We start from the raw sequence: 13,407 nt of genomic DNA, 5'->3' as shown, positions 1-13,407 counted from the left end.
AACATCAACTTTAGCTTTTTAACCATTTTCAACTGTACACTTTAGCGGCATGCACTTAGGTCCAGGCACGTTGTTACACAACCATCCACTACTATCCATCTCCAGAACTTTCCGTGATCCCAAACTGTGCTTTTGGCATCACAGCCACAAAATCATTGCCAAACTCAAGGTCATTAAGTATCTTTGCTCTGTTTTCTCCTTAAAGTTGCATCATTTTCCTTTTTAAGTCTAGGTCTTTGACCCATTTTAAGTTCATTTTTATTTATAGTGTGGTAAAGGCCCAACATTCTTTCGCAGAATAAATTTGTAAACAGAAAGAATCGGAGAATACTAGCTCCAGAAGGGGCCCTTCCCATTTACAATGAGGAAATTAGAACAGAGGTGAAAATAACAGGCCGAGCTCACACAGCTGGCTAAAGGGCAGCAGCAGAGTCAAATCCTGCCTTGTTGGCGATGCATCGTTCTCACTGCCCAGGAGCCTAAGCGCCGGGAGCTCCCACCCGGGTTTGGACCGGGTACCCACAGCAGCACCGCGCTGCCTGGTTTCAGCTCCGGCTCCTCCCCTTCCCCGCCCCCTGGGCGGGCCCCTACGGCTCCGGAACTGCCGAGTTTAGGAAAACGGGCGCGGGGAAAAGCCCGGCTAACTATTGACGTCTCAGGGACCATCAGCAATTGGTTGGAAGGCGCTGACTCCAGATCCGCTTTCCTACAATCCCAGCCGGGATTTCTCAGGCGCTCCAGGACCGGGAGGACCCGCGGGATTAAACGGTCCGGGGCGGGGCGGGGCGTGCGCGCAGGCTCGGTCCAGATTGACCGCTTGGGGCGGCGCGCGGTTTGGCGGGATTTTTCTGGCTCCATTTACCCGCAGAGCCTTGGACTCGGATGGCTCCGTCGCGGCGGGTGCGGGGTCCGGGGCGCGGCGGGTAAGTACTTCGGTTCGTGCGGACGCAGCCCGGGCACCGGCGTTTACCTCTTTCGCTTCCTGCCGCGTTTTGTGCCTCTCGGAGCTGTTCGTGCTGCGTAGCGAGGCTCCCTGGCTCTGCCCCTGCGGAACTCGCTCAGGGTCTCGTCTTCCACCTATAAAATGGGAATATTAGCCCCAAGTGCATAGGGTGGCCGCGAGATTTAAAGCAGTTACAGCTGAAAACTGCCTGGCGGGTGGAAGAGAAGGTTAGCTTTGTGTGCGCGAGTGTAGGCTAAAGCAGGCTGGAAGTATTTTGAAACAAAATATCCAACAAATAACTCATTGAGCCGCCTCCTGCTTGCCAGACTTTACATTCTAGAAAGTTTGCCCTCTGGCTGGCCGTCAGGATTCTTAGTTTCGAGACCCTGCCGTGTTTGTAACACGAACGTTAAAGCTGAACCAAATCTCCAGCCGGTGCACCAAGCTGTCGCTTGTTACTCTTTTTTTTTTTTTTTTTTAATTTTTTTTTCAACGTTTATTTATTTTTGGGACAGAGAGAGACAGAGCATGAACGGGGGGGGGGGGGGGGCAGAGAGAGAGGGAGACACAGAATCGGAAGCAGGCTCCAGGCTCTGAGCCATCAGCCCAGAGCCTGACGCGGGGCTCGAACTCACGGACCGCGAGATCGTGACCTGGCTGAAGTCGGACGCTTAACCGACTGCGCCACCCAGGCGCCCCTCGCTTGTTACTCTTAAAAAGGGGTCCAGGATGGGTCACGCAGTTTTGTCTTAATCAAAAAGGGCATGCATTTAAATATAGGCTGCCAAACTGCTCTCCTGAATGTTATTTTTTTAAATTTTTTAATGTTTTTATTTATTTTTGAGACAGAGACAGAGCACGAGCAGGGGAGGGGCAGAGAGAGAGGGAGACACAGAATCCGAAGCAGGCTCCAGGCTCTGCGCTGTCAGCACAGACCCCGACACGGGGCTCGAACTCACGGACTGTGAGATCATGACCTGAGCCGGAGTCGGCCGCTTAACCGACCGAGCCACCCAGCCGCCCCCAGAATGTTATTTTTAATGGATTCGTTGACAGTTGCCCTGCTGGCAGTGTCTTGAGCGCACCCGAAGGCCTGGTGTGGTCCTAGCTAAAGGGGTCTCTGCCTGCTATGGTGGGGACGCAAGGTCATACATACACATGTCCAGGAGTTCCTCCTGGGCTGTGGGAAGACTCCCTGTAGGAGGTGGCATTTGTGGATGCAGGGTGACAGCAGAGCTTAGGCAGAGCTTAGGGGAAAGCCTGGAGCAGGACAGAGCAGGGAGGTGGAATGAACTGAGACTAGACTCCTATGGGGACTCTTGATGGTGGGGGAGAACCAAAGACTCTCCCGATGGAGAGTCCCACTCTCTCCATGTGTGTGTGTACATACAACATTTTTGCCTTTGAGACTCTTGAAATCTGTTCATCCCTCTCCCCCAAACTCACTGGTGCACATCTACCAAAACTTTTACATACGGTATCGCAGAGGTTTCCATCTTTGGAAACAGCACCTTGCTCCTACCCTTAGGGAAGGTGGAAACTTGACCTTTTTTTAAGCACAGAGGAGGCAAGAGCCAGGGGTCAAAGGAGGATAAGAAGTTCTGCAATCTGGTTTCTAGTCCTCTTTCTGTTACTTGGCTGTGTGACCTTTAATAAGTCACGTAACTTCTTTTTCCCGAACCCTGGAATCATAAATGCTGTAAAATGAATACCTGGTCTACCTTCTTCTTTGGAACAGAGAATCAAATAAAGCAGTGGCCCTTAAAGTGTTTTTAGAAATGTGCATTTGTTAGAAACGCAGCAGCTCAGATCCCATCCCAGGTGGATGGAATCAGAATCTCTGGGGTGCGGCCAAGCAGTCTGTTGGAAGCCTTCCAGGTGATTCTGATGTCTTAAGTTTGAGAACCACCGCTCTAAAGAGTTCCACAGTTTTGTTTACTGTGACTCACAGTAATGATGTTTTACATCCCAATTAATACACACGTGTGCACCACACACTTCTAGAACAACAACAAAAAAAAGGTTATGAAAATCAAACGTTCAATGCAATCTTACATTTTCTATTCTTTTGTATTTCCTGTTTGAAAATACAGAAGAAGATGTTGAGGGAAATTCTGGGGACGTGGGTAGAATTTGAATATGGACAGTAGATTATATGATCCTATCGGTGTTCATTTTCTTAATTTGGAAATGGTACTGTGGCAATGCGTGATAATGCTCTCTTGGGAAAGGCACACTGAATTATTTAGGGGTAAAGGTGCACGTTGTCTCTAGTCTACACACACAGAGGGCGTATGAGACAACATGTGAACAGTAGGTGAACGTGGGTAGAGAATATACAGAATGTTCTTGAAATTCTAGCAAATAAAACATTACTCAAAGAAATATTGATTCCGACACGCCGGACTGATTTTGCTTTCCACGAATGGTGCCTGCACAGCAAGTCGTAGAGTCAGAGAGTGAGTAATGGTATCGTACCCAAGTACCCCCAGTGCCGTCCTGCGATGCCTGGTGCACGGAGGATACACGGTACATGTTCACTGGAAATACTGTTCCCCCCCCCCCCCCATTTCCAGTCTGTATTTTAGTCACTGTTGTTACATCTTGTTTACGCTTGTTGAAGATCTACAACTTTGTCCTTTTATCCCAGTGCCCAAGGGAGGGGCATTAGCGGTCGGAAGGGGAAAGCTGTGGATTTGAACTGCTGGAAATTTTGACGCGGGCGGCTTCTTGGCTGTGTGCCACTTTGGGCAAATTTACTCTGCAGATGGGGTTCACTTCTACTTTATAGGACCGTTGGAGCTAAATGAGGAAATATACGTGCAAGAGCCAGGCACAGGCTAGAATGGGTGTCGGGTGCCTAGTAAATGCCAGCCTACTTCCCTTTTGCTCTATTCTGCTGAAACTGTCAGTCGCTACTATGACTTGTCCTCAGGGAAAAGGAAAATAGCAGGATGAAGTTTCTGTGTCCCTGAGGGAGAGAGGTGTGCGATTTTATACACCGGTGATATGATTTGACCTGTAAAAAAAAAAAAATGTGTGTGAGAGACAGGTTCTGTTTTCCCAAAGGATTTTGCCATAACCTGACTTTCTCTGGGTGCTCACTCTCTGTGCAACTGATGACAATAATCTGGGGGAAAAAAATGCTTCGAAAGGGTTGCAAGTTATGGTGTTTCCCCAGTTATTTTAAATATTTCCTTTTTGTGTGTTTTTGCTGTTTGATAGTGTGAGATCTTCAAAGAACTCTATAGGAAGAACACATTCCACGAAAGATGTAAGTTATCGTCTGACTTTAATATAATTATCTCATAACTGACAATACGAAATGATGAACGTTTTGTGGGGAGCTTCGAGTCGCTTAGACTTCACTCGGTGAGCTCAGCGTTCTATTGTAGTGAAAAGTGTATTCCTTTGCCTCCCACCTTTGCCAGTATATTACAAAAAATGATCCCTGTTAACGTTTTGAATCTTTTTTTCTGGGCCTAGGGTTGGTTTTATTTTCATTTGGATAACTGATATCCTGTAAAAGTTTGTACAGCTTTCTGTGTTTTGCTCTTTTCACTTAGCCATTTGGCTAAAGTCCGGCATACCTGGCACGGAGTTCTTCAAGTTTTAAAGCTCCGCTCCCAGCCTGCCTTCGCGGGAAGTCCAAAGTGCCTGAGATGGCTTTCTTAGCGTTCCTGACTTCTCTCTTCTCTTGGAAGGCAGCTGGAAGCTGGAGGCTGATTTGCATCTCAGAGGATGGGAAGGCCTGTCAGCTCCCCTCTCTGGCATCCCACCCCCAAGTACTCCGTGACAGACTTTATAGTGAGGGTCTGTAAGTGGGAAAGTTTTTGCTTGGTCAGTTTTACACCATCTCCTTTATATCTTCTAGAATTTCCTCCTGCTTTCTTTTCTGTAAATGGCATCCTTCCCCATTTCCCAGAGCTGTGATGGATTTGTTTTCTCATTTTCTGTATGTTTCGGTCTTTCATGAAGATTTGGGGTAGTAAATGTCATGGGGCCTGTGAGTATATTGAACCACAAACCCTTGTCTCTTCTTTGGGAGTTTTTACCCATGTGGATCCTTACGAACTTTCAGGTGCGTGGGGGAGAGGGCCCATAGCTTCCCCTAGATCAGCAGTTGGCAAACTATGGCCCGTGGGCCAAATCTGGCCTGCTCCCTGTTGTTGTACAACCCTGTGAGCTGAGAAAGATTTTTACCTTTCTGATTGGTTGGAATAAAATCAAAAGACAACTATCTCGTGATAGGTGAGAATGATACGAAATTCAAATTTCAGTATTCATAAATAAGGTTTTATTGCGACACAGCCATGCTTAATTCTTTCTGCAAGGTCACTGTCTGCTTTCAGACTTACAGTGGCTGAGTTGAGCAGTTGAAACAGATGCAAAGCCTACTATATTGAGTCTCTGGTCCTTGATAGAATTTAGCCAGCCCCTGTCTTGGTTTTTCAAAGGGGTCTGTTTCCCCCAACTCCCCCCTCAAAAAGTGTTAAGGATCATTTCTTTAGGCAGCAACGATAGCAGGATTATCCTTTCTAAATAAATCAACTTTGTAATGTTCCCGGTTGTTACAACTAATTCAATGACTTTGACTTTATTCACTTTTAGAAAGCTGGCCCAGAGCAGAAGCCTACTAATGTATTTGATTTTCCCGATAATTCTGGTATCTCCAGCATCAGCAGACTGGGTGAACATGAGAAAGATGAAGAACCTTATGAAATCTTCGGTTAGTATTTTAAATCTTCATCTCAAAAACTTTAACGTAGTTTATCGTAAAAACTTTGGGCTAGTTACTAATAAAAATATGCATCGGGCTCTGTGCTGACAGCTCGGAGCCTGGAGCCTGCTTCAGATTCTGTGTCTCCCTCTCTCCCTCCACCCCTCCCCCGCGCTCTCCCTCTGTCTCTTTTTCTATCAAAAATAAACATTAAAAAAAAATTTTTTTTTTAATATGGACATCTTTTCAGATTTTAAAAATCAGCTGTCTGCATATGACTGTAGTGTTCTGGGGAGTACTTAATATCTTGAGTTAATTTTTCTCACTTTTAAGTACATTAGAAGTAAGAACTCTTTTTTTTTAATTTTTTTTTCTTTATGTTTCATTATTGATTTTGAGAGAGAGGGAGAGAGAAACAGAGCACGAGCAGGAGAGGGGCAGAGAGAGAGGGAGACACAGGATCTGAAGCAGGCTTCAGGCTCAAACCCACGAACCATGAGATCATGACCTGATCCAAAGTTGGACACTTAACAGACTGAGCCGCCCAGGCACCCCATTAAGAAGTCTATTAAACATTTATCAAAGCGGAACTCTTCTAGGAGCATTTGTGCACAAGCCAGTCCTAATAGGACACCTATTATAGTACTCTGTAGAGAGAGGAATATGAACTATACTTCTCCATATGACCACTCACACCATAGAGTGATTCAGTAAGGGGTTTTACTTAGAAGAGGGATAATTTTCCCTTTGCGGAAATACACAGGCAGAGGATGCTTCGGGAGAGCCAGGGGGAGAGCTCCATCTGTGTTTCTTGGAGTGTGAGGAAAGCAGGGCTGGCACCTGGTCCAGGTGGGACTGCTTCTGTTTACTTCACTGGCCACTTCAGAGGTCAAAAATGAGCAGAACTTGGGCACCTGGCTCAGTCGGTTAAGCGTCCGACTTCGGCTCAGGTCGTGAATCTTGCGGTCTGTGAGTTCGAGCCCGCATCCAGCTGTGTGCTGACAGCTCAGAGCCTGGAGCCTGCTTCGGATTCTGTGTCTCCCTCTCTCTCTCTGCTCCTCCCCTGTGCGCGCGCTCTCTCTCTCTCTGTCTCTTTCTCTCTCTCTCTCTCAAAAATAAATAGATTTAAAAAAATTTTAAAGAAAATACCTCCTTTTCAGTGGTACATTAGTGTGGCCCCCAAATTGCACAACCGTCACCATTGTCTGTTCCAGAACATCCTAATCACCCGGGCGAGAAACTCTGTGCCTGTTGGCATTCAGTCCCCACCCGTCCTCCCCCCCCAGCCCCTGCCAGCCATACACCTCCTTCCTGTTTGTGCCTCTTCATACAAATGGAGTCCTACTCCGTGTTCATTTGTGACTGGCTTCTTGCATTTAGCAGAGTCTTTTCACGGTTCCTGTGTGCTGTAGCAGGCGTCATACTGCATTCCTCCTAAACAATGTTTTAGCTCCGTAATCCGTTGTTTGTTTGTTTGTTTAAAATTTTTTTTTTTAACGTTTTATTTATTTTTGAGACAGGGAGAGACAGAGCATGAATGGGGGAGGGTCAGAGAGAGAGGGAGACACAGAATCGGAAACAGGCTCCAGGCTCTGAGCTGTCAGCACAGAGCCCGACGCGGGGCTCAAACTCACAAACCATGAGATCGTGACCTGAGCTGAAGTCGGCCGCTTAACCAACAGAGCCACCCAGGCGCCCCTAACCATTTTTAAAAGTACATTTCTGTGGCATCACCACGCTCCCGTTGTCCTGCAGCTATCCTCCCCATCCCCCCAGAACCTCCCCTCGCCCCTAACTGAAAGTCTGTGCCCATTAAGCCACACCTCCTCATTCCCCACACCTCCCAGCCCAACTTTCTGTTTCTATAAATTTGACTGCTCTAGGTGCCTCCTTTGAGAGGAATCAGACGATATTTTTCCTCTTTTTTTCCACTTAATTATGTCTTCAGAGTCCCCCCCGTGTTGTAGCCTGTGTCCGAATTTCCTTTTGAAACCGAGTAATATTCCATCCTGTGTGTGTGTCCGATCATCTGGCAGTGAACGCTGGGGTTGCCTTTACCTTGTGACTATTGGGAATAATGCTGCCATACACACGGGTGTTCAAACATCCATGGGAGTCCCTGCTTTCACTTCTTGGGAGCACCTACGCGGAAGTAGAGTTGCTGGATATAAGGTAATTGTGTTCGCTTTTTGCTTTTTTGAGGCCACAAGATTCATTTTACATTTGCACTAGTAATACAGTTTCTCCACTTCCTCACTTGGGGTTGTTTTGTTTTGTTTTGTTTTTTGATGCTAGCCATCCAAATGGATGTGGAGTAGTATCTCATTGTGGCTTCGAGTTTTATTTCCCTAGTGACTAATGATGCTGACCATCTTTCTATGTGCCTGTTGGCCCATTTGTGTATTTGGAGCTGCCTATTCAAATCATTTATCCATTTTTAAATTGGAGTATTCATCTTGTTAAAATTGGGGTATCTTTATGTGTTGAGGTGTGAGGGTCCAGTTTGTATGACTGGTTACACACGGAGATTCAGGATTGGTTTGTTTCTCTTTTACTCTTTGTGGTGGGCAGTAGTGAATAAATCCCTTTGCCTAGTTGAGGGCAACAGAGTATATTACTGATGTTAAAATTGTGCATGGACGTGTTCACTGCTTAAGCAACTGTCTGTCTCAACCCATGCCGTTTAATCCACACCATGGTGCTTACGCTGCCACTGCCGGACTAAAATTGCTAAAATTCAAACACAAGTGGTAGCTTGGCTCTTACCAGGCACCCCCCCCCCCAACCCCCACTTGCAGCAATTCAACTCTCCCATTCCTGGCCGCCTCCCACCCTCCCCCAAGCTCTCCCCTCTTGCCACCAGCCCAGCCCGGTGTGTTGAGGTCTCTCTTTTTACCTGAGTAGGTAGGAGTGTTCTTTTCCCCCCAGGGTCCTCTTCTGTGCCTTTCCACCAAGGCCATTTGGTCGCCCTCCCTTTCATCTTGCTCGCTGAAGTTAGCTCCTTGTGCTAGTGAAAGGCTCAAACGGTGCAGGGGAAGAGAAGGAGGGAGAAGACTGGAACCCTTCCCCAGAGGGCCCCCTCCTCCCAGCTAGGAAGTTGATGAGGTTCTAGAGTCCCGTGGGCCAAGCCCTGTAAGCCTCGGAGCTGATCACGAGTGTAGTGATCTCTCAAGTAGGGCCGTGATGCTCTGTCAGGTGAGGACTGAGAACATCAGGCTTCTTTAAATTTCATTTCTATCCTTAAAAAATTTCCAGATAGCATGTAAATACAGTAATACAGGTTACCACTGATAAATGCCCACGTATTTACGAATGAAATCGTTTAAATTTCTCATTGTTGAGGTGTGAGCGCAAGAACATTCGGGAAGGAAGTAGCCTGTGTAATTGGTAGCCATTAAAACTGAGGTTGCCGTTGTAAGGGAACAAACTTAAACGCTGCCCAAGCTGCCAGACTTTGAAAGTTGTACTTTAAAAAAAAATGTCTTTTGCAGACCCTCCTTTACACAGCACTGCTATATATGCTGATGAAGAAGAATTCTCCACACACTGTGGTTCACCCATCCCTTCAACTCCTGAAGGAAAAGAAGTGGAGAAAAGGTAAGCTTCTACTTTAAGCAGTTGTTTATTTGGGGTTAGTAGGATTTCCGAGACGCTCTCTCAGGTAGAGGCTTTTAAAACTAAAGCTCTTTAAAGATCTTTGGAGCCAACTTAGTTTTTCCTCAAGAGAACCGGTACATAAAGACTTATTTTCAAAAATTAACATTACTTATAATTAATTATAGGTACAACTTTCCCGTCAAAGAAAACAGTCACAGGGATGTAATTATAGCATGGTGATAGAGGTGATACTGTGTTGTATGTTTGAAAGCTCTTAAGAGAGTAGATCTGGACAGTTGTCACAAGAAGAAGAAAATTTGTAGCTCTGTTTAGTGACAGACGTTAACTAATTGTGGAGATCATTTTTCAGTATATACAAGTATCCAATCGTTATGTCGTACACCTGAAACTAACATATGTCCGTTATACCTCACTTATAAAAAATCCAGTGTAATTAAAAAAAAAAGTCATTACAATTGACATTTAACTGATTATTCTAGAAAACATGCTCGTGAAGCTAGTTTAGCTTTAAGGTTAAGACAAGGAGGGAGGGAAAGGATTTTTCAAGTTTTTATTTTAATTCGAATCACCTGGTTCTCATCACAGGTACCCTCCTTCATCCCATTACCTATTTCCCCCCACCTCCTCTCTGGTAACCATCAGTTTGTTCTCCAAAGCTAAGATTCTGCTTCTTGGTTTGCCTCTCTCTCTCTCTCTCTCTCTCTCTCTCTCTCTCTCTCTCTCTCTCTCTCTCTCTCTTTAAACCCTTTGCTCCTTTGTTTTGTTTCTGTATACATCATATGGGATTTGTCTTTCTCTGACTTACTTTGCTTAGCATGATAGTCTCTAGCTCCATCCACGTCATTACAAATAGCAATTATTTCATTCTTTTTTAATGGCTGAGTAATATTCCATCGTATATATGTACCACCGCTTTATCCGTTCACAAATTGATGAACACTTGGGCCGCTTCCATAATTTGGCTAGTGTAACTAATGTTGCTATAAACATAGGGGTGCACGTACCCTTGGAATTAGGGTTTTTGCATTCTTTGTGTAAAAACTCAGTAGTGCAATTCCTGGATCATAGGGTAGTTCTATTTTGAACTTTTTGAGCAACCTCTGTACTGTCTTCCACAGTGGCTGCACCAGTTTGCATCCCCACCAACAGCGCGTGATGGTTACTTTCTCTCCACATCTTCACCAACACCCATTGTTTTTGGGTTGTTGATTTTGGCCATTCTGACAGGTGCGAGGTTTTGATTTGCATTTCCCTGAGGATAAGTGATGGTCGTCTTTTCATGTGTCTGTGGCCGTCTGGATGCCTTTTTAGAGAAATATCTGTTCATGTCTTCTGCCCAGTGTATAATTGGATTATTTGGGGTTTTTTTAGGTGCTGAGTTTTGTAAATGCTTTATACATCTTGGATGCTAACCCTTTTTCAGATATGTTATTTGCAAAATTCTCCCATTCTGTAGGTGGCCTTTTCGTTTTGTTGACTTTTTCCTTTGCTCTGCAGAACCTTTTTGTTATAATGAAGCCCCATCAGTTTATTTTTGCTTTTGGTTCCCTTGCCTCAGGAGACCTGTCTAAAAAAAAGTTGCTATGGCTAATGCCAAATGTTACTCCCTGTGCTGTCTCCTAGGATTTTTATGGTTTCAGGTCTCACAGTTAGGTCTTTCATCAATTTTGAGTTTATTTTTGTGTATGGTGCAAGAAAGTGGTCCAGTTGTCCCAGCACCATTTGCTGAAGAGACTGTCCTTTTCCCATTGGATATTCTTTCCTGCTTTGTCAAAGATTTATTGACCACAGGGTTGTGGGTTTGTTTCTGGGTTTTCTATTCTGTTGATCTGTGTGTCTATTTTTGTGCAGTCCCATAGTGGCGTATTACATATTACGGCTTTGTAATATAACTCAAAGTCCAGAGTTGTGATGACTCCAAGCTTTGCTTTTGTTTTTCAAGGTTGCTTTGGCTATTTGGGGTCTTTTGTGGTTACATACACGTTTTAGGATTGTTTGTTCTAGTTCTGTGAAAAATACTGTTGGGGCAGCTGGGTGGCTCAGTCAGTTAAGCATCTAACTCTTGATTTCAGCTCAGGTAATGATCTCACAGTTCATGGGATCAGGCCCTGCGTTGGGCTCTGCACTGACAATGTGGAGCCTGCTTGAGATTCTCTCTCTCCCTCTCTCTCTGCCCATCTGCTGCTTGTATTCTCTCTAAGTAAATAAATAAACATTTAAAAAAATGCTGTTGGTATTTTGATAGGGATTGCATTGAATGTATAGATTGCTTTGGGTAGTGTAGACATTTTAACAACATTTGTTCTTCCAGTCCATGAACATGGAATGTTTTTCTATTTCTTTGTGTCGTCTTCAATGTCTTTCATCAGTGTTTTATAGTTTTCAGAGTACAGGTCTTTTATGCCAGTGATTAGATTTATTCTTAGGTGTCTTATTGTTTTGGGTGCAGTTGTAAATAGGATTTATTCCTTCATTTCTCTTTCTTCTGCTTCATCATTGGTGTATAGAGATGCAACAGATTTCTGTGCATTAATTTTGTGTCTTGCAACTTCACTGAGTTCATTTATCAGTTCTAGCCGTGTTTTGATGGAGTCTTTTGGGTTTTCTACATAGAGTATCTTGTCTGTAAAGAGTCGCTTCTTCCTTATGAGGATTTCTTTCTTTTTGTTGTCTGATTGCTGTGGCTAGTACTTCTAGTACTATGTTGAATAAAAGTGGTGAGAGGGAACATCCCTGTCTTGTTCCTGATCCTAGGGGAATAGCTGAATTTTTTACCATCGAGTATGTTAGCTGTGGGTTTTTCATATATGCCCTTTATTATGAAAAGTTCCCTGTAAACCTACTTTGTTGAGGGTTTTTATCATGAATGGATGTTGTACTTTGTCAAATGCTTTTTCTGCTTCTATTGAAATAACCTTATGGTTCTTATCCTTTTATTGATGTGTTGTGTCACATTTATTTGTGAATATTAAACCACCCTTACAGCCCAGAAATAAATCCGACTTGATTGTGGTGAACGATTTTTTTTAACGTGTTGTTGGATTCAGTTTGCTAGTATTTTGTTGAGGATTTTGCATCTGTGTTCATCAGAGATATTGGCCTGTAGTTCTCTTTTTTTGTGGTGTCTTTATCTGGTTTTGGTATCAGGATAATGCTGGCCTCATAGAATGGATTTGGAAGTTTTCCTTCCTTTTCTGTTTTTTGGAATAGTTTAAAAAGAAAACATTCTTTTTTTTTTAATTTTTTTTAAGGTTTATTTTTGAGACAGAGACAGAGCACGAGTGGGGGAGGGGCAGAGAGAGAGAGGGAGACACAGAATCTGAAACAGGCTCCAGGCTCTGAGCTGTCAGCACAGAGCCCAACGTGGGGCTTGAACCCAAGAACCGTGAGATCATGACCTGAGCTGAAATCAGACACTTAACCGACTGAGCCACCCAGGCGCCCCATAAAAGAAAACAATTCTATGCATTGGCCTGTTTTAGATACCTCATATAGGTGGAATAATACAGTATTTATTTGTCCCTCTGTAACTGGCTTATTTCCCTCAGCATTTTAATATCAAGTTCTTAAATATGTACCACCTCAGGGCCTTTGCATGTACCATCTCAGGTGCCCAGATTGCTCTTCTGTAGGCCTTCTGTAAGGCTTGCTCCTATGCTTCCTTTTAGATTTCAGATGTCACCATATCATAGCAATCCACTCTGCTGCCTCATAGAAAACATCACCTTTCTCCATCAGTATATTTTCTTTACTCTGATCTTTTTCTCATAGCATTCACCTCTACCAAGCCAATATTTTATGTTCATTTTTTAATTTTTTTGTAATGTTTGTTTATTTTTGAGAGCGAGAGAGAGAGCGTTGAGTGGGGGAAGGGCAGAGAGAGAGGGAGACACAGAATCCGAAGCAGGCTCCAGGCTCCAAGCTGTCAGCACAGAGCCCGATGCAGGGATTGAACTCACGAACTGTGAGATCATGAGCTGAAGTCGGACGCTTAACTGACTGAGCCACCCAGGCGCCCCTATGTTCATTTTTTTTTTTTTTTTTAATTTTTTTTTTCAACGTTTATTTATTTTTGGGACAGAGAGAGACAGAGCATGAACGGGGGAGGGGCAGAGAGAGAGGGAGA

The 13,407-nt window shown here is 44.4% G+C and overlaps 1 protein-coding gene across 4 annotated transcripts in view; it reads left to right on the top strand.

Moving 5' to 3' along the window:
- The first annotated feature begins 628 nt into the window (after nucleotides 1-628).
- The window catches only part of CENPU (centromere protein U), a 41,610-nt gene continuing 28,831 nt past the window's right edge, over nucleotides 629-13,407 (top strand). Inside the window, exons 1-4 of one of the 4 annotated variants that reach the window (XM_086703196.1) lie at nucleotides 629-923; nucleotides 4,169-4,217; nucleotides 5,555-5,672; nucleotides 9,155-9,260. In XM_086703196.1, the coding sequence (XP_086559322.1) occupies nucleotides 883-923; nucleotides 4,169-4,217; nucleotides 5,555-5,672; nucleotides 9,155-9,260 (314 nt within the window). In that variant the 5' untranslated portion in view covers nucleotides 629-882. Of the gene's footprint in view, nucleotides 924-4,168; nucleotides 4,218-4,248; nucleotides 4,757-5,554; nucleotides 5,673-9,154; nucleotides 9,261-13,407 lie in introns of those variants that run through there. The other 3 variants (XM_025933060.2, XM_086703193.1, XM_086703194.1) reach the window with 3 other exon arrangements.

Source organism: Puma concolor, chromosome B1 (genome assembly GCF_028749965.1).
Source record: "Puma concolor isolate L17-30 chromosome B1, mPumCon1.1.hap2, whole genome shotgun sequence".
Taxonomy (NCBI): domain Eukaryota; kingdom Metazoa; phylum Chordata; class Mammalia; order Carnivora; family Felidae; genus Puma; species Puma concolor.
This window is presented reverse-complemented; position numbering and strand designations above follow the sequence as displayed.